This window comes from Penaeus vannamei, chromosome 32, assembly GCF_042767895.1.
Source record: "Penaeus vannamei isolate JL-2024 chromosome 32, ASM4276789v1, whole genome shotgun sequence".
Classification (NCBI taxonomy): domain Eukaryota; kingdom Metazoa; phylum Arthropoda; class Malacostraca; order Decapoda; family Penaeidae; genus Penaeus; species Penaeus vannamei.
Window position 1 is genome coordinate 2,358,042 of NC_091580.1, and position 17,604 is coordinate 2,375,645.

Below are 17,604 nucleotides of genomic sequence, written 5' to 3' on the forward strand. Positions count from 1 at the left end.
GTAGCTGTAGCTGTGCCTCGTGTACGTTTGTGTGTAGCTGTAGCTGTGCCTCGTGTACGTTTGTGTGTAGCTGTAGCTGTGCCTCGTGTACGTTTGTGTGTAGCTGTAGCTGTGCCTCATGTACGTTTGTGTGTAGCTGTAGCTGTGCCTCGTGTACGTTTGTGTGTAGCTGTAGCTGTGCCTCGTGTACGTTTGTGTGTAGCTGTAGCTGTGCCTCGTGTACGTTTGTGTGTAGCTGTAGCTGTGCCTCGTGTACGTTTGTGTGTAGCTGTAGCTGTGCCTCATGTACGTTTGTGTGTAGCTGTAGCTGTGCCTCGTGTACGTTTGTGTGTAGCTGTAGCTGTGCCTCGTGTACGTTTGTGTGTAGCTGTAGCTCAAGTACATTTGGAGTATTTATCTAAATGTTTATTTTATTTTTAAGATATTGAATTTGCGGATATTCTTGGTGTCATATTCTTGATATTCTTGGATATACTTGATATGGATATTCTTGATATTTAAAGGATTGTAGTATTTTTGATCGAATATTTGGACGAGAAAATTCTTCTGAGGGAAAAGTGTACCCAACTTCTATTATCTGAACAGCATCCTGGCAAGGTTTCTTGGTTGATCTTAAGATTATTAATGGGAAAAACAGGGTAAACATTAATGGGAAAAACAGGGTAAACAACTGCTTTTGAGATGCATCCCTAATCTGTTTTTAAAGGAAACCTGGAGTTTATCGTGGCTGGGTAGTAGATTTAGATTTTGGAGTTCACGCGTGAAAACTCCGGCAGGTCAAGTAAAGTGTTAATATTGCGTTTAGGATTTGGCTAATATTTTCACTTTGGCTTTTCTCGATTTGTCTTATTTTTCTTTTTACTTTTTGTTCTTTTCTTTTTCTTTCTTCCCGCAGTGTAAAGATAGGGAACAACAACAACAACAACAACAACAAAAACAAACAAACATTAACAATAGTTCACTTTTATTTCTATATCTTAAAATAAGCAGACTCGTGTCTTATACGTCACTTAGGAGGAATCCGCCTAAACCGCTTAAGGTCCTGAAATAAAAACAAAGAAAAGGGTAAATAATTATGAAATAAGCAATCCCGAAAAATGAATAAAATATACGATAGGCAAGTTGACATATATGGAATTTAATTTTTGGTTTTAGTCACCAAAAAGAGACGGTTTGATTAGCAAATATCTTTGGGGTCCTTTAAATCTCTCTAACTCCTTCATATTCACCGATACTATAAATTCCCTAAGAATATATGATAATTAAAAGCTTGATATAGGTTATCAGCATTCCCCTTTTAATTTTATTTTTATATTTTTTTTACTACTTTAGGTATTGTTTTCTGGAGCCGCATTCCTGCCTCTTCTGGTCAGTCTCCACCCAGATATTCTCGAAATATTTTTTTTTAGCTCTTGTCAATTCAGTTTACTTTCTTTTCCTTTCTTTTTTCTATCTTTTTTTTCTTTTTCTCTTTTTTTTCCTTTTCTCATTGTTTTTTTTCTTTTTCTCTTTTTTCTTTTTCTTTCTTTTTTCTTTTTTCTTTACTTCTTATTTTTTGTTCTTCCTTTTTTTGGTAATATGGTATGAGGAACTATTATAATAAACTAGTTATCGTACCAATTGTTCTTGAGACTGCCTCCACACCCCCCTTAAAACATGTCAAGAACCCGTTAACGTTTATCCAGAACATTTCTGATGATTTACAGAAATATACGAAAAAAGAATCCGTTAATGGACGGGTTAGTAACCTGCCTGCCTTTAGAGTTTCAGTAAGTTTGCTTTTTTTATTTTATTTGAAGTTTGTAGTCCCTGCTGACCTTCATCGTGTGACGTACCAATATCTTGGTAATTAGTAATTAGTTTGTTCCAGGTGATTAGATTCTAATTTACTGTACTTTTGTGTACTGTAAAAATCGATCAGACGGGAAAATAAATCTATAGCCAGTTTAGATATTCCAATAACTACATATTTATGCCTTCCTATAGTGCTATATGACCTTAGATTAGCATATTTTATTTCGCTTTTAACCATTAACCATTACACAGTTATACAGAACGCCAAGTAGAAGAATGTACTGTTGTAGAAAAGGTATGGATGAGAATAAATATCTTCACAATATAAGAGATGTATTTGACCGGTTTCGATTATATCTTCGTCAGAAATACATGCATACCTGACGAAGATATAATCGAAACTGGTCAAATACATCTCCTGTACTGTGAAGATTTGTGAAGATATTCATTCATACATTCATACCTTTTTCTACATTTTTCTAGATGAATACTGTTGAATGCAAGGTGAGTGAAAATATGAAAATATGTTAAGATGGGACAGACAATTGGGAAACGAATACAGACACGGAAAACAGGGCAGGCCAACAGGCAAATATAAAAGCAAAGTAACAGACGGAGAGACTATGGAATGAAACAGACACGAGTAGATATAGATGTACAAAGAGAGAAGACACATGGGGAGATGATATCTCCCCTCCTACTTTCCCCCTCTCCCTCCCTCTCTCCCCTCCTACTTTCCCCCTCTCCCCACCTATTTTCTCCCTCTCCCTCCCTCTCTCCCCACCTATTTTATCCCTCTCTCCCCACCTATTTTCTCCCTCTCTCCCCTCCTATTTTCTCCCTCTCTCCCCTCCTACTTTCTCCCTCTCCCTCCCTCTCTCCCCCCTCTCCCTCCCTCTCTCTCCCCTCCTATTTTCTCCCTCTCCCCCTCCTATTTTCCCCCTCTCTCCCCTCCTATTTTCTCCCTCTCCCTCCCTCTCTCCCCTCCTATTTTCTCCCTCTCCCCCTCCTATTTTCCCCCTCTCTCCCCTCCTATTTTCTCCCTCTCCCTCCCTCTCTCCCCTCCTATTTTCTCCCTCTCCTTTTTCCCTCTTTCCCTCCCTCTCTCCCCTCCTACTTTCCCTCTCTCCCCTCTTATTTTCCCCCTCTCTCCCCTCCTATTTCCCCCCTCTCCCTCCCTCTCTCCCCTCCTCTTCCCCTCTCTCCCCTCCTCTCCCCCTCTTTCCCTCCCTCTCTCCCCTCCTACTTTCTCCCTCTCCCTCCCTCTCTCCCCTCCTATTTTCCCCCTCTCCCTTCCTCTCTCCCCTCCTACTTTCCCCCTCTCCCTCCCTCTCTCCCCTCCTACTTTCCCCCTCTCTCCCCTCCTACTTTCTCCCCCTCTCCCTCCCTCTCTCCCCGACACATCCCGGACAGGAGAACCCAAACCACCGACCTCTGGCGACAAGCGGCTCCTGTCGGGGGGCGGCGCCGGAGGGAAGGGAGCCGAGGAGTGGCGCCCGGCGACGACCATCTTGTACAGCAGGTAGTCCATGAGGTAGAGGTCAGACACGGTCATCTTGTGGAAGGTCACGGCAGTCGAGGAGCAGCAGCCGACGCCCTTCGCAAGAGAAAGCGTGGGCGGGTGGTCGTGGTTATTGCTATTAAATATTATTCATTTCATGATCATTATGAGTATTTTATGATCCTCATGAATATTTCATGATAATTATGAACACTTTTAGTTTATGATTATTATGAACGCATTTATTTTATGATAATTATGAACACTTATTTTATGATCATTATGAACACTATTATTTTATGATTATTATTTTATGATCATTATGAATATTATTTTTTGGTCATTATGAACACCATTAGTTTATGATAATTGTGAACCATTATTTTATGATCATTTCCCTTCCTTCCTTTCCTTCCAACAATCTTTCTCACTCTGTCCTTTCACTCTGTCCCCCTCTCTCACCCTCCCCATCGCCCTTCTGTGTCTCCCTGTCTGTCTGTCTGTTTGTCTGTCTCCCTCTCTCCCATTCGTCCTTCTCTGTCTCTCTGTCTCTCTCTCTCTCTCTCTCTCTCTCTCCCCCTCCCCCCTCTCCCTCCCACTCTCTCTCCCTCTCCCTCTCCCTCTACCCCCCTCTCCCTCTACCCTCTCCCCCCCTCCCCCTCTCTCCCACTCTCCCTCCCTCCCCCCCCTCCCCCTCCCTCTCCCTCTCCCTCTCCCTCCCCCTCCCCCTCCCTCTCCCTCTCCCTCTCCCTCTCCCCCCTCTCTCCCCTCTCTCCCTCTCCCCTCTCCCTCTCTCTCTCACCTTAATTGGCTTATAGAGGTGCTGCTTCTTGTCCTTCCCCATAAGCAACGCGGCTGCACTCAGCTGGGAGAACCTGGCTCGCCTCAGGCTATCCCGAGAGTCTCCGAAACGAACTCCAGCGGCCACCATACAACGGGCTGTAAATGGTGAATTTTTTTTTGTGTTAAAAGAGGGTGTGGATTGGGTGGAATTTTTGTGTGTGTTAAAAGAGGGTGTGGATTGGGTGGATCTGTGAGTGTTGTGTAGTTGTTTTTGGTGGCTGCTGAGGTGAGGGGAGGATGTGACATGAGGGAAGAATGTTTGAGATGTGCTTTGGTGTCTGTGACATGAGGGGAGAATGTGACATGAAAGGAGTATGTTTATGTGACGTGTTTTAGTGTCTGTGACATGAGGGGAGCATGTTTGTGACGTGTTTTGGTGTCTGTGACATGAGGGTAGAATGTTTATGTGACGCGAGGTTGGAGAGAAATGGTTGTTGATATGATGGGAAGAAGTGAAGTGCTTCATGGTAATTGTCGGTACTCTAGACGCCAATTTCTAAGACACTGTCAAGCTGTTCCTTTCATTTCTTTTTAGGAATAATGTAATAAATTAAGAAGTGATATAACAAGTTTCTGAACATTTCAAAGCCATTATTTTGGTTTCTATTGACATCAGGGAGAATGTTCGTGACGTGACAAGCGAAATGGTCGTTGACATGTTGGAAAGAATTGAGATTCTTAATGAAGATGTTCGTTGTTCCAGAAATGTCTTGTCGGTATCAGATCAGAAGATAAAGAAATAAGGAAGAGTAAAGAAGATAAAGAATGAAGGAATAGAAAAGAAGTAAAAGAAAAGAAGAAAGAAAAACCAAGACAGAAAACAGACGAAAAAGGCAAACGATAGGGGGAAAAAAGACGAAAGAAAGCAGACAAAAGAGACGGAAAAAGACGAAGACAAATGATAGACAAAGATAGATAAATAGATAGATAGAGAGAGGGGGAGAGGGGGGGAACAGACAAAAAAGACACGAAAAAAAGGCCCAAGACAAACGAAAAAATAAATTCAGAAGGCAAACAAATGACAACAAAAAACAAGACAGAGCGAAAGACGAAGAAATCGCCACACATCAAGCTTACGAAACCGAAGTCCCGGGTCCAGCCAAACAAACCTGCGGCAGCGTCTTCTGCGGGTCGTCTGCCTCGGTGCGTCGAAGGGCATCTGTCGGCTTCGATGCCCCGCTCGACCACGCGCCTCAGGGCTTCTCGGCTCATTACGTAGCCAGCGCCTGCGGGAGGAAGGAGGGTGATAAATGTGGGGAGAGAGAGAAAGGATGAAAGGGAGAGTAAATGTGGGGAGAGAGAGAAAGGAAGGGAGAGCAAATGTGGGGAGAGAGAGAAAGAAAGGGAGAGCAAATGTGGAGAGAGAGAGAAAGGAAGAAAGGGAGAGCAATATGTGGGGAGAGAGAGATAGGAAGAAAGGGAGAGAAAGAAAGGGAAGGGAAAAGTAGGGGGAAGAAAGGGAGAGCAAATGTGGGGAGAGGAAAGCGGGTGATAAATGTGGGGAGAGAGAGGGAGAGGAAATATGTGGGGAGAGAGAGAAAGGAAGAAAGAGAGACGAAATGTGGGGAGAGAGAGAAAAGAAGAAAGGGAGAATAAATGTGGGGAGAGAGAGAAAGGAAGAAAGGGAGAGCAAATGTGGGGAGAGAGAGAAAGGAAGGGAGAGCAAATGTGGGGAGAGAGAGAAAGGAAGAAAGGGAGAGCAAATGTGGGGAGAGAGAGAAAGGGAGAGGAAATGTGGGGAGAGAGAGAAAGGAAGAAAGGGAGAGGAAATGTGGGGAGAGAGAGAAAGGAAGAAAGGGAGAGCAAATGTGGGGAGAGAGAGAAAGGAAGGGAGAGCAAATGTGGGAGAGAGAGAAAAGAAGAAAGGGAGAGCAAATGTGGGGAGAGAGAGAGAAAGAAAGAAAGGGAGAGCAAATGTGGGGAGAGAGAGAGAAAGGAAGAAAGGGAGAGCAAATGTGGGGAGAGAGAGAAAGGAAGAAAGGGAGAGCAAATGTGGGGAGAGAAAGAAAGAAAGAAAGGGAGAGCCAATGTGGGGAGAGAAAGAAAGAGAGAGGAAATGTGGGGAGAGAAAGAAAGAAAGAAAGGGAGAGCCAATGTGGGGAGAGAAAGAAAGAGAGAGGAAATGTGGGGAGAGAAAGAAAGAAAGAAAGAGAGAGGAAATGTGGGGAGAGAAAGAAAAAAGGGAAGGGGAAAGTAGGGGAAGAAAGGGAGAGCAAATGTGGGGAGAGAGAGAAATAAAGAGGAGGAGAGGAAATGTGGGGAGAGAGAGAAAGGAAAGGGAAAAGTAGGGATAAGAAAGGAAGAGGAAATGTGGGGAAACAAAAAAAGAAGGCGAAGGGAAAAGTAGGGGAAAGAGAAGGAGAAGAAATATGTGGGAAAATAAGGGAAATGAAATAGCTACAATAAGAAGTGAAACTGAATTGTCATGTTTCGAACACGCCAAGCGTTCCTCATCAGATAAAAAAAAGGAAAGAATGAAAAAAATAAATGAAAGAAAGAAAGGCAGACAGAAGAGAGAAGAGAAGAAAACAAAGACATAAAAAACAACAGCAACAAACAAACGAATTTTGATATATTTCGGTTACTTATTACTCTGAGAGGGAACCCCTGACGCGTTCGAAACGTCACGAATCAACTTTATTTCTCATTGTGGATAATTTTAATCTCATGCTTATGTACACGTTACTGTATTTTGTATTAAAAGAAAGAAAACTAGACAGATAGAATTAACGATATCTATCTAGGGAAATGTATAAATAACCGTTATAAATGAATGAAGGTTGTAGCAGATTCGAAGATTTTGTAAAATGCGGTGTGTGTGTGTGGGGGGGGGGGGGGGGGGGCGTGAGGGTGGCAGATCTAAGGGTTTTCTTAAATGAGGGGGGGGGGGGGAGGGTGGAGAAATAGGGGGGGGGGGTCAAACACTGTATTTAGGGAGTGCGGATGGTAGGGCTTCAGTTATTTATTATCGCTATTATTATCGACCTATTATCTATTATTATTATTATCATTATTATTATTATTATTATTATTATTATCATTATTATTATTTTTATTATCATTATTGTTCTTAGCATTTCGCATATTTTTTTCCTGGCATTTTGAAAGAATCTGTGACTCTCTCATATAACATAATACCATGGATATTATATCATTAGTAGGTGTGATATCTGATACTATTTTTAGGCTATATTTAATTACTATTTTAGCATAAGGGCCACAGACCATTGGATTGAAGAACAGACAGACAGAAAGACTGACAGACAGACAGACAGACAGACAGACAGACAGAGACAGACAGACAGACAGACAGACAGACAGACAGACAGACAGACAGACAGACAGACAGACAGACAGACAGACAGACAGACAGACAGACAGACAGACAGACAGACAGACAGACAGACAGACAGACAGACAGACAGACAGACAGACAGACAGACAGACAGACAGACAGACAGACAGACAGACAGACAGACAGACAGACAGACAGACAGACAGACTGACTGACTGACTGACTGACTGACTGAAACCAAGCCACAGACATGGACAGACAAAAGGGCAGATCGGATCACAGACAGACAGACCCATAGACGAACATACAGACACACGGACATTCCGAAATACAAACACATACAGACTTATAAAGAAACACCATACACACACACACACAGACGGACAGAGGAACTAACCAAGCCACAAATAAACATGCAGAGAGACTAACCAAAGCACAAACAAACAAAGAAGGAGACTAACCAAAGCACAAACAAACAAAGGAGACTAAGCAAAGCACAAACAAACAAAGAGACTAACCAAGCCACAAACAAACAAAGAAGGAGACTAAAAAATGGACAAACAAACAAAGAGACTAACCAAGCCACAAACAAACATGTAAAGAGACTAACCAAGCCACAAACAAACATGCAGAGAGACTAACTAAAGCACAAACAAACGAAGAAGGAGACTAACCAAAGCACAAACAAACAAAGAAGGAGACTAACCAAACCACAAACAAACAAAGAGAGAGACTAACCAAACCACAAACAAACAAAGAAGGAGGCTAACCAAAGCACAAACAAACAAAGAGACTAACCAAGCCACAAACAAACAAAGAGACTAACCAAACCACAAACAAACAAAGAGAGAGACTAACCAAATCACAAACAAACAAAGAAAGAGACTAACCAAACCACAAACAAACAAAGAAGGAGATTAACCAAAGCACAAACAAACAAAGAGACTAACCAAGCCACAAACAAACATGCAGAGAGACTAACTAAAGCACAAACAAACGAAGAAGGAGACTAACCAAGCCACAAACAAACATGCAGAGAGACTAACCAAACCACAAACAAACAAACATAGGCTAACCAAACCACAAACAAACAAACATAGACTAACCAAACCACAAACACACAGACATACAGAGAGAGAGACACCCATACCCACACACACATCGCATCCCAGACGAACCTTCAAGCCAAACAACCGGCTTCCAAGGACTGAAGCACTAGGCAAAAAATCACAAAAACTCGCCTCCAGTTAGATAACCTTTCCCGGGCACGTTCCCTTTGAGTCGACACCCGAAGGCAATGGGCTGCTTGCTGTCGTAAGGAGACAACATGTACCGCAAGTTATCTACGACCACGTATCTGTTGGAGGGAAAAGAAGGTGAGGGGGAAGGGGGAATGTTGGTGAGAAAGATTGGGGAAAAATTGGTGGAAGTTACTTATCCTTCCTCTCTTTTAGGTCTTGTTTTATCTGTTTTTCTTTTCTTCCTTTCTTGCTATTTTTTTTTCTCTGTCTCTGTCCCTCCCTCTGTTTCTCTTTTTTTTTCTCTCTCTATTTCTCTCTCTCTCACTCTCACTCACTCTCTCTCTCTCTCACACTCTCCCTCTCTCTTTTCTTTTCTTATATCTCTCTCTCTCTCTCTCTCTCTCTCTCTCTCTCTCTCTCTCTCTCTCTCTCTCTCTCTCTCTCTCTCTCTCTCTCTCTCTCTCTCTCTCACATACATCCTCTCTCTCCCTCTCTCCATTCCCTTCTCCACTTTTCATCTCTCATTCACCCACCCTCTCTCCTATCCTCTCTCTCACCCTCCCCTCCCCTCTCTCTCTCCTACCCTCTTTCCCATCCCTTCTCCACCCCTCCCCCCTCTCTCTCTCCTACCCTCTCTCTGTTCCCTTCTCCACCCCTCCCCTCTCTCTTACCCACCCTCTCTCCTATCCTTTCTCTCACCCTCCCTCCTCTCTCTCAATTCACCACCCTCTCTCCTTTCCCTTCTCCACCCCTCCCACTCTCTCTCACCCTCCCCTCTCTCTCTCCTACCCTCTCTCCCTTCCCTTCTCCACCCCTCCCTCTCTCTCATCCACCCTCTCTCCTCCTCTTCCACGTCTCCCCGCACCATAAAGGACCTCGCCCTTGAGACAGCCGAGTCGAGGAGGTCTCACGTGTCATCGTCGCCCTTGAGGAACCAGTCGTACTCCTGCAGGTGGTGGGCGTACACGTACTTGAGGGCGGCTCTGGTCTTCAGCCACAACTTGTAGAAACCTTCAGGAACGTGCAGGTTGACTGCTCCAAGTTCCGGGTCTGGAAGGACGAATGGGGAATAAGAATAGGAAGGAGGATGGGGGGTAGGAAGAGGATGAAAAGGGAAGAGGAATAAGAAGGAGGAATGGGGATAGGAAGAGGATGAAATGGGAAGGGGATAGGAAGAGGATGAAAAGGGAATGGGAGTAAGAATAAGAAGGAGGAATGGGGGGTGGGAAGAGGGTGAAATGGGAATAAGAATAAGAAGGAGGATGGGGGGATAGGGAGAGGATGAAAAGGGAATGGGAATAAGAATAAGAAGGAGGAATGGGGATAGGAAGAGGATGAAAAGGGAATAGGGATAGGAAGAGGGTGAGAAATGGGATAGGGAGAGGATGAAGAGGGAATGGGAATAAGAATAAGAAGGAGGAATGAGGATAGGAAGGGGATGAAAGGGAATGGGAATAAGAATAAGAAGGAGGAATGGGGGATAGGAAGAGGATGAAAAGGGAATAAGAATAAGAAGGAGGAATGGGGGATAGGAAGAGGATGAAAAGGGAATAAGAATAAGAAGGAGGAATGAGGATAGGAAGAGGATGAAAAGGGAAGAGGAATAAGAAGGAGGAATGGGGATAGGAAGAGGATGAAATGGGAATGGGAATAAGAATAAGAAGGAGGAATGGGGGATAGGAAGAGGATGAAAAGGGAATAAGAATAAGAAGGAGGAATGGGGGATAGGAAGAGGATGAAAAGGGAATAAGAATAAGAAGGAGGAATGGGGGGTAGGAAGAGGACGAATGGGGAATAAGAATAGGAAGGAGGAATGAGGGGTAAGAAGAGGGTGAAAGGGGTATAGGAATAGGAAGAGGATGAGAAATGGGATAGGGAGAGGATCAAGAGGGAATGGGAATAAGAATAAGAAGGGGGAATGGGGATAAGAAGAGGATGAAAAGGGAATGGGAATAAGAATAAGAAGGAGGAATGGGGATAGGAAGAGGATGAAAAAGGAATAGGAATAGGAAGAGGGTGAGAAATGGGATAGGGAGAGGATGAAGATGGAATGGGAATAAGAATAAGAAGGAGGAATGGGGGATAGGAAGAGGATGAAAAGGGAATAGGAAGAGGAAGAGGATGAGAAATGGGATAGGGAATAAGAATAAGAAGGAGGAATGGGGGATAGGAAGAGGATGAAAAGGGAATAAGAATAGGAAGAAGGGTGAGAAATGGGATAGGGAGAGGATGAAGAGGGAATGGGGAATAAGAATAAGAAGGAGGAATGGGGGATAGGAAGAGGAGGAAAAGGGAATAAGAATAAGAAGGAGGAATGGGGGGTAGGAAGAGGATGAAAAGGGAATAGGAATAGGAAGAGGATGAGAAATGGGATAGGGAGAGGATGAAGAGGGAATGACAACAAGAATAAGAGGGCGGAATGGGGGGTGGGAAGAGGATGAAAAGGGAATAGGAATAGGAAGAGGATGAGAATTGGGATAGGGAGAGGATGAAAAGGGAATAGGAAGAGGAAGAGGATGAGAAATGGGGGATAGGAAGAGGATGAAAAGGGAATGGGAATAAGAATAAGAAGGAGGAATGGGGGGTAGGAAGAGGATGAAAAGGAATAGGAATAGGAAGAGGATGAAAAATGGGATAGGGAGAGGATGAAGAGGGAGTGGGAATAAGAATAAGAAGGAGGAATGGGGGGTAGGAAGAGGATGAAAAGGGAAGAGGAATAAGAAGGAGGAATGGGGGATAGGAAGAGGATGAAAAGGGAATGGGAATAAGAATAGGAATAGACGTGTAGGATGACGACTTCTAGATCCGTGTTTGAAGGAGGGAGGAAGAAGGGAAGATGGAGGGAGGAAGAAGGGAGGAAGAGATAGAAGAAGAGGAGTAGGAAGAGGAAGAGGAGGAGCAAGAGGAAGAGGAGGAGGAGGAAGAAGAAGAAGAAGAGGAGGAGGAGGAGGAATGAAAAGGGAAGGGGAAGGAAGAGGAAGAGGAGGAAAATGGAAAGGAAAAAGAACGAGAGGACGACGTCAGAGAAGAAAAAAAAGGAAAGAAGAAAGAAAAAAAAGGAAGGAAGGGCGAAGAGGAGGAAGAAGGAGAGGAAGCGTGAAGGAAGGCAGGGGAGAAGAATGGAAGAAGAAGAAGAGGGGGGATAAAAGAGGAGAGAAGGATAAAGAAGACCCCCCCACCCCTCCTCACCCGTGTCCCCCGAACCCTCCTCCGCCCATGACCTTGGTCTGAACCCCCCCTCCGCCCCTACCCCCCTCCGCCCCTACCCGTCTGTGGTGGTCAGCGCTCCCCCCCCGCCCCCCACCCCCCAAAGCCTCTGCCGCCCGCGTTTGTGCTCAGATCTCCTCTGTCGACACCCCAACCCTTCCCCATCCCACACTCACACCCCCGGCACCCCCTCTTCCCTCATTCACGTCCTAAACACCCCGCCTCCCACACTCGCCCCTCTCCTTCCACGCTCACATCCCCAATACCCCCTCCCCTCACACATTCATACCCCAACACGCCCCTCTCCCACCACAACCCTACCTCCTCCCACACTCATACCCCCAACACTGTTCTCCTCCACCCCCAGCACTTCTCCCTCCCACACTCACACCCCCTCCCACACTCACAACCCTTCCCTCACTCACTCCCTCTAACCCCTCACACACTCACATCCCCAACACCCCTCTCCTCCCACCCCCAACACTTCTCCCTCCCATCCCCCCCACCCCCAACAACCCCCGTCCCACACTCACACCCCCTCCCTCCCTCACACCCCCAACACTCCCCCTACCTCACTCATACCCCCAATACCCCACTCCCTCCCTCATACACCTCCTCACACATTCACACCCCCAACACCCCCAGTACTCCCCCTACCTCACCCCACACCCCCGACACCCCTCTCCTCCCACCCCCAACATGCTCCCCTCCCACACTCACACCCCCAACACGCCCCCTCCCTCACTCCCACCCCCCCTCTCCTCCCACCCCCAACATGCTCCCCTCCTACACTCATACCCCCAACACCCCACCCCCTCACACACTTACACCCCCAACACCCCTCTCCTCCCATCCCCAGCACTTCTCCCTCCCACACTCACACCCCTTCCCTCACTCATACCCTCTACCCCTCCCTCCCTCACACCCCCAACACTCCCCCTGACTCACTCATACCCCCATCCCTCACTCACACATTCACATCCCCAACACCCTCAGTACTCCCCCTCCCAACACCCCTCTCCTCCCACCCCCAGCACTTCTCCCTCTCACACACACACACCCAACACCCCCCTCCCACACTCACACCCCTTCCCTCACTCACACCCCTCTACCTTCTCCCTCCCTCACACCCCCAACACCCCTCTCCTCCCACCCCCAGCACTTCTCCCTCCCACACACACACACCCCCAACACCCTCCTCCCACACTCACACACCCCTTCCCTCACTCACACCCTCTACCCCCTCCCTCCCTTACACCCCCAACACTCCTCCTTCCTCAATCATAAACCCAACACCCCCCTCCCACCCCCAACAACCCCCTCAACCCACCCCCAACATGCTCCCCTCCTACACTCACACCCCAAACACCCCACCGCCTCACACACTCACATCCCCAACACCCCTCTCCTCCCACCCCCAGACTTCTCCCTCCCACACTCACCCCCCCCCCCTCCCCCCGCGCCACCCACACTCACAACCCCAACCCTTCCCCATCCTACACTCACACCACCAACACCCTCAACACTCCCCCCCCCCTCCCGCCGCCCACACTCTCCCCCCTCCCCCCCCGCCACCCACACTTACCCCCCCCCCCCGCCCACCCACACTTACCGTCTTTAGTGCTCATGAAAATGAGTTTGTCGCAGCGCTTCCCCCATGTGGCTTTGACGTGCACAGCCGTCTCATTATGCTTCGAAGGACACATGAGAACCCAACATAAGATCTTCACCTTCTTTAGCGCTTCTCTCTCTTTTAATCTCGCTTCCTCCTCTTCCTCCCTTTCTGTTTTTCCTCCCTCTTCTCCTCTCAGTCTCTCTTCTTTTTCGTCTTCTTCTCTCTGTCTCTCTTCTTCTCCCTCTTCTCCTCTCAGTCTCTCTTCTTCTCTCTCTTCTCCTCTCAGTCTCTCTTCTTCTCCCTCTTCTCTCTGTCTCTCTTCTTCTTCCTCTTCCATCGTCTCCTCCTGTGTCACTTCTTCTGCCTCGTCTCCGTCTGAGGCTTCGAGGAGTCGCCATGATCTGGAGATGGCGAAGAAGGAGATGTCGTGAGATAAAAAAAAATGTCGTGAAGTTAGCGAAGAGAGGTTACGTAAACACAGGACAAGAATAGAAACGGGATAAATTGGAGTGTTGAGAAGTTGTTCATACACGCAGATGAAGTTATTTTTAGGTTTTGTTTTTTTTCTCTCTCTTTCTTTCTTTCTTTCTTTCTCTCTCTCTCTCTCTCTCTCTCTCTCTCTTTCTTTCTCTCTCTCTCTCACTCAATCAATTCACTAACTCTCTCTGTAACTCTCTCTCTCTCTCTCTCTCTCTCTCTCTCTCTCTCTCTCTCTCTTTAATGTACAGTTTTTATCTTCACACATGCTCTTGATTCTAAATATGTCACGGGCACATGTCACACAGGTGAAGTGTGTCAGACAGATGTTTTAATTTAAGTACAACCTCATGCTATCATATATTTTTTTTTTCGCTCAGGCAAGTTATATGTATATTCGCACCTTTAGAATATTATATAACTAAAATTCTAGATGTGATTTTTGTTATTTATGATAATGAATATGAACTACAGGGATTACTATATTAATATATCATGACCATGCTACAATTTTTGATTCACTCTCATCTAATATCGTGTTAATTGCTCATGTGAAGGTTGATTGCATCAGTACATTAAGAACATTTGAAGTTGATATTCTGCAATAAAAAGATTCCTGCAGTAAGAGAAATAGCTAGAAATTACAAAGAGAAAACAAACTTTCTCAAATTTATTGTCAAAGTACACAGACCTGTCACAATTATTAAAAGAAACTATTTTGAAAAGTTTTAATAGTAAATAATTTTCCCCAGCAGATCCGTCCACTGAAACGAATCCCACTTATATCCACACTAAGAATTGGATCACAACTGGAAAAGCGAATTATGTGGTTTCTTGGCCATGGACAAACCACCCATAAATTTTCCATTATAATCCGCCAGTAATTTTTTTCAGAATCCTACTGACACCCCCCCCAAAAAAAACAGAAAGAAAGATAAATGAATAAAATAAAAAGAAAAATAAATAAATAAACAAAAAAATAGAGAGGGATAAAAAGGCTCATTAACCAAAAAGTTATTGGAATAAAATAACACAGCCTTTCTCATCAACCGAAGTAAAAACAACAATATTATATTGTACTTCCTCAAAATCGACTCAGAGAAAGTTTCCAAACGCAAGAATTCTGACCCAGCTCCCGCTTCTTAATTCTCTCGATCTTTGTTTTAGTTTGTCCTAAAAACATTTTCGCTTTCGGGCAAAAAAACAGAAAACGGGAAACGAACTTAAAGACTTTCGATATTTCCTTTTTTTCTCTTTTTTAAGATGAAATTTCTGTTATGATCATTTCATTCGTTATTATTTATGGCAAGCCTTCTCGCTTAAGTGTTAATGTTTATTTATAACAAAAACACTTTGTAGTCAGACTGAAATTTGGAAAGAGTTCGTAACATTTTTTGTTTATATTTACGTTTTTCAATATTTTTGATGCAAGTTGCATGCACGAAACAAATATTTGCACTCACTGACGGAGCAAAAATATATTCCTAGAAAAATCTGCTCATGTTTATAAACGCGAACATGTACACGTGTACGCCGTGTATGTGCAAGCATATGTGCATAAGTTAGTGCTTTCACGCACACACACACGCACATAAAGACACATATACGCACACACACACACACACACACACACACACACACACACACACACACACACACACACACACACACACACACACACACACACACACACACACACACATATATATATATGGAAAAGAAGACGAAGAAGTAGAAGAAAAAAAATTATATATAAAGGCCTATATATAGACATACATATTCACATATACACGAATACACACACACACACACACACACACACACACACACACACACACACACACACACACACACACACACACACACACACACACACATATATATATATATATATATATATATATATATATATATATATATATATATATATATATACATACACACACACACACACACACACACACACACACACACACACACACACACACACACACACACACACACACACACATATATATATATATACATATACATACATACATACATATTCATATATAACTACATATGTATGTACAAATATATGTATATTTATAGTCTCAAGATTATTGCCCTCTCACCCCTACACACACGAATGAGCCTCGTCCCGTCATTTGCTCTCACATTCCCCTTCCCTCCTCTCCCTCTCCTTCTCCCTCTCTCCCTCCCTACTTCTCCTTTTCTAGCTTCCCTCCCACCATCCCTCTCCCTCCCCACCACCCACACATCCTCTTTCTCGTCTCAGTCTCTGTCTCTTTCTTTCTCTCTCTCTCTTCTCCTTCTCCCTCTTCCCCCCTCCTTGCGCCTCACCTGCTCTCTCCCTCCCTTCCTCCCGTCCCTCATGTCGCTCTCCTTCCTTTCTCCAACTCTCTCTTTCTTTCTTTCTCTCTCTCTCTCTCCTCCCCTCCCTCCCCATCCCTCATCCACTCCTCCCTCCTTTCTCCCTCCCCTCTCTCTCTCTCTCTCCCTCCACCCCCCCCTTTCTCTCTCTCTCTCCCCTCCCTCCCTCCTTCCCCCCTCTCTCCTCTCTCTCTCCCCTCCCTCCCTCTCTCTCTCTCTTTCCCCCCTTACCTGTGGAAGTCGACGACGGCGAGGGCGCCGGAGGCAGGACCCTGGGTGGAGGCGTCGAGAAAGAAGGCAGCGGCCAGGACCACGCCCATTGCCAGACACAAGGGCCTCTTCCTCATATTTGTCCTGGGAGTGAGTCGTGTCTCGGTGACTGGGGGTGAGTCGGGAGTGAGTCGTGTCTCAGTGACGGGGAGTGAGTCGGGAGTGAGTCGTGTCTCAGTGAGTCGTGTCTCAGTGGCTGGGAGTAAGTCGTGTCTCAGTGGCTGGGAGTGAGTCGTGTCTCAGTGACTGGGAGTGAGTCGTGTCTCAGTGAGTCGTGTCTCAGTGACTGGGAGTGAGTCGTGTCTCAGTGACGGGGAGTGAGTCGGGAGTAAGTCGTGTCTCAGTGGCTGGGAGTGAGTCGTGTCTCAGTGAGTCGTGTCTCAGTGAGTCGTGTCTCAGTGACTGGGAGTGAGTCGTGTCTCAGTGACTGGGAGTGAGTCGTGTCTCAGTGACTGGGAGTGAGTCGTGTCTCAGTGACTGGGAGTGAGTCGTGTCTCAGTGACTGGGAGTGAGTCGTGTCTCAGTGACTGGGAGTGAGTCGTGTCTCAGTGACTGGGAGTGAGTCGTGTCTCAGTGACTGGGAGTGAGTCGTGTCTCAGTGACTGGGAGTGAGTCGTGTCTCAGTGACTGGGAGTGAGTCGTGTCTCAGTGACTGGGAGTGAGTCGTGTCTCAGTGAGTCGTGTCTCAGTGACTGGGAGTGAGTCGTGTCTCAGTGACTGGGAGTGAGTCGTGTCTCAGTGACTGGGAGTGAGTCGTGTCTCAGTGACTGGGAGTGAGTCGTGTCTCAGTGACTGGGAGTGAGTCGTGTCTCAGTGACTGGGAGTGAGTCGTGTCTCAGTGACTGGGAGTGAGTCGTGTCTTAGTGACTGGGAGTGAGTCGTGTGTCTCTGGATGTCTTGAAGTTCCACGGCGTTCCAGGAATCCCTTATTTTGTGGTTTATTTCTTCCTCTTTATCCTTATTATTTTCGTTATTCTGTTGCTTA

The 17,604-nt window shown here is 45.7% G+C and overlaps 1 protein-coding gene across 1 annotated transcript in view; it reads right to left on the reverse strand.

Annotated features, from left to right (window-relative positions):
* Positions 1–947: 947 nt before the first annotated feature.
* The window catches only part of LOC113826876 (glycoprotein-N-acetylgalactosamine 3-beta-galactosyltransferase 1), a 16,824-nt gene continuing 167 nt past the window's right edge, over positions 948–17,604 (reverse strand). Inside the window, exons 1-8 of the mRNA XM_070144372.1 lie at positions 16,581–17,604; positions 13,494–13,897; positions 9,586–9,724; positions 8,675–8,790; positions 5,248–5,364; positions 4,098–4,234; positions 3,227–3,391; positions 948–1,042 (exon numbers count right to left, since the gene is read on the reverse strand). The exon at positions 16,581–17,604 is cut by the window's right edge and continues 167 nt beyond it. Of these exons, the coding sequence (XP_070000473.1) occupies positions 1,007–1,042; positions 3,227–3,391; positions 4,098–4,234; positions 5,248–5,364; positions 8,675–8,790; positions 9,586–9,724; positions 13,494–13,897; positions 16,581–16,696 (1,230 nt within the window). The 5' untranslated portion in view covers positions 16,697–17,604 and the 3' untranslated portion in view covers positions 948–1,006. The remainder of the gene's footprint in view (positions 1,043–3,226; positions 3,392–4,097; positions 4,235–5,247; positions 5,365–8,674; positions 8,791–9,585; positions 9,725–13,493; positions 13,898–16,580) is intronic.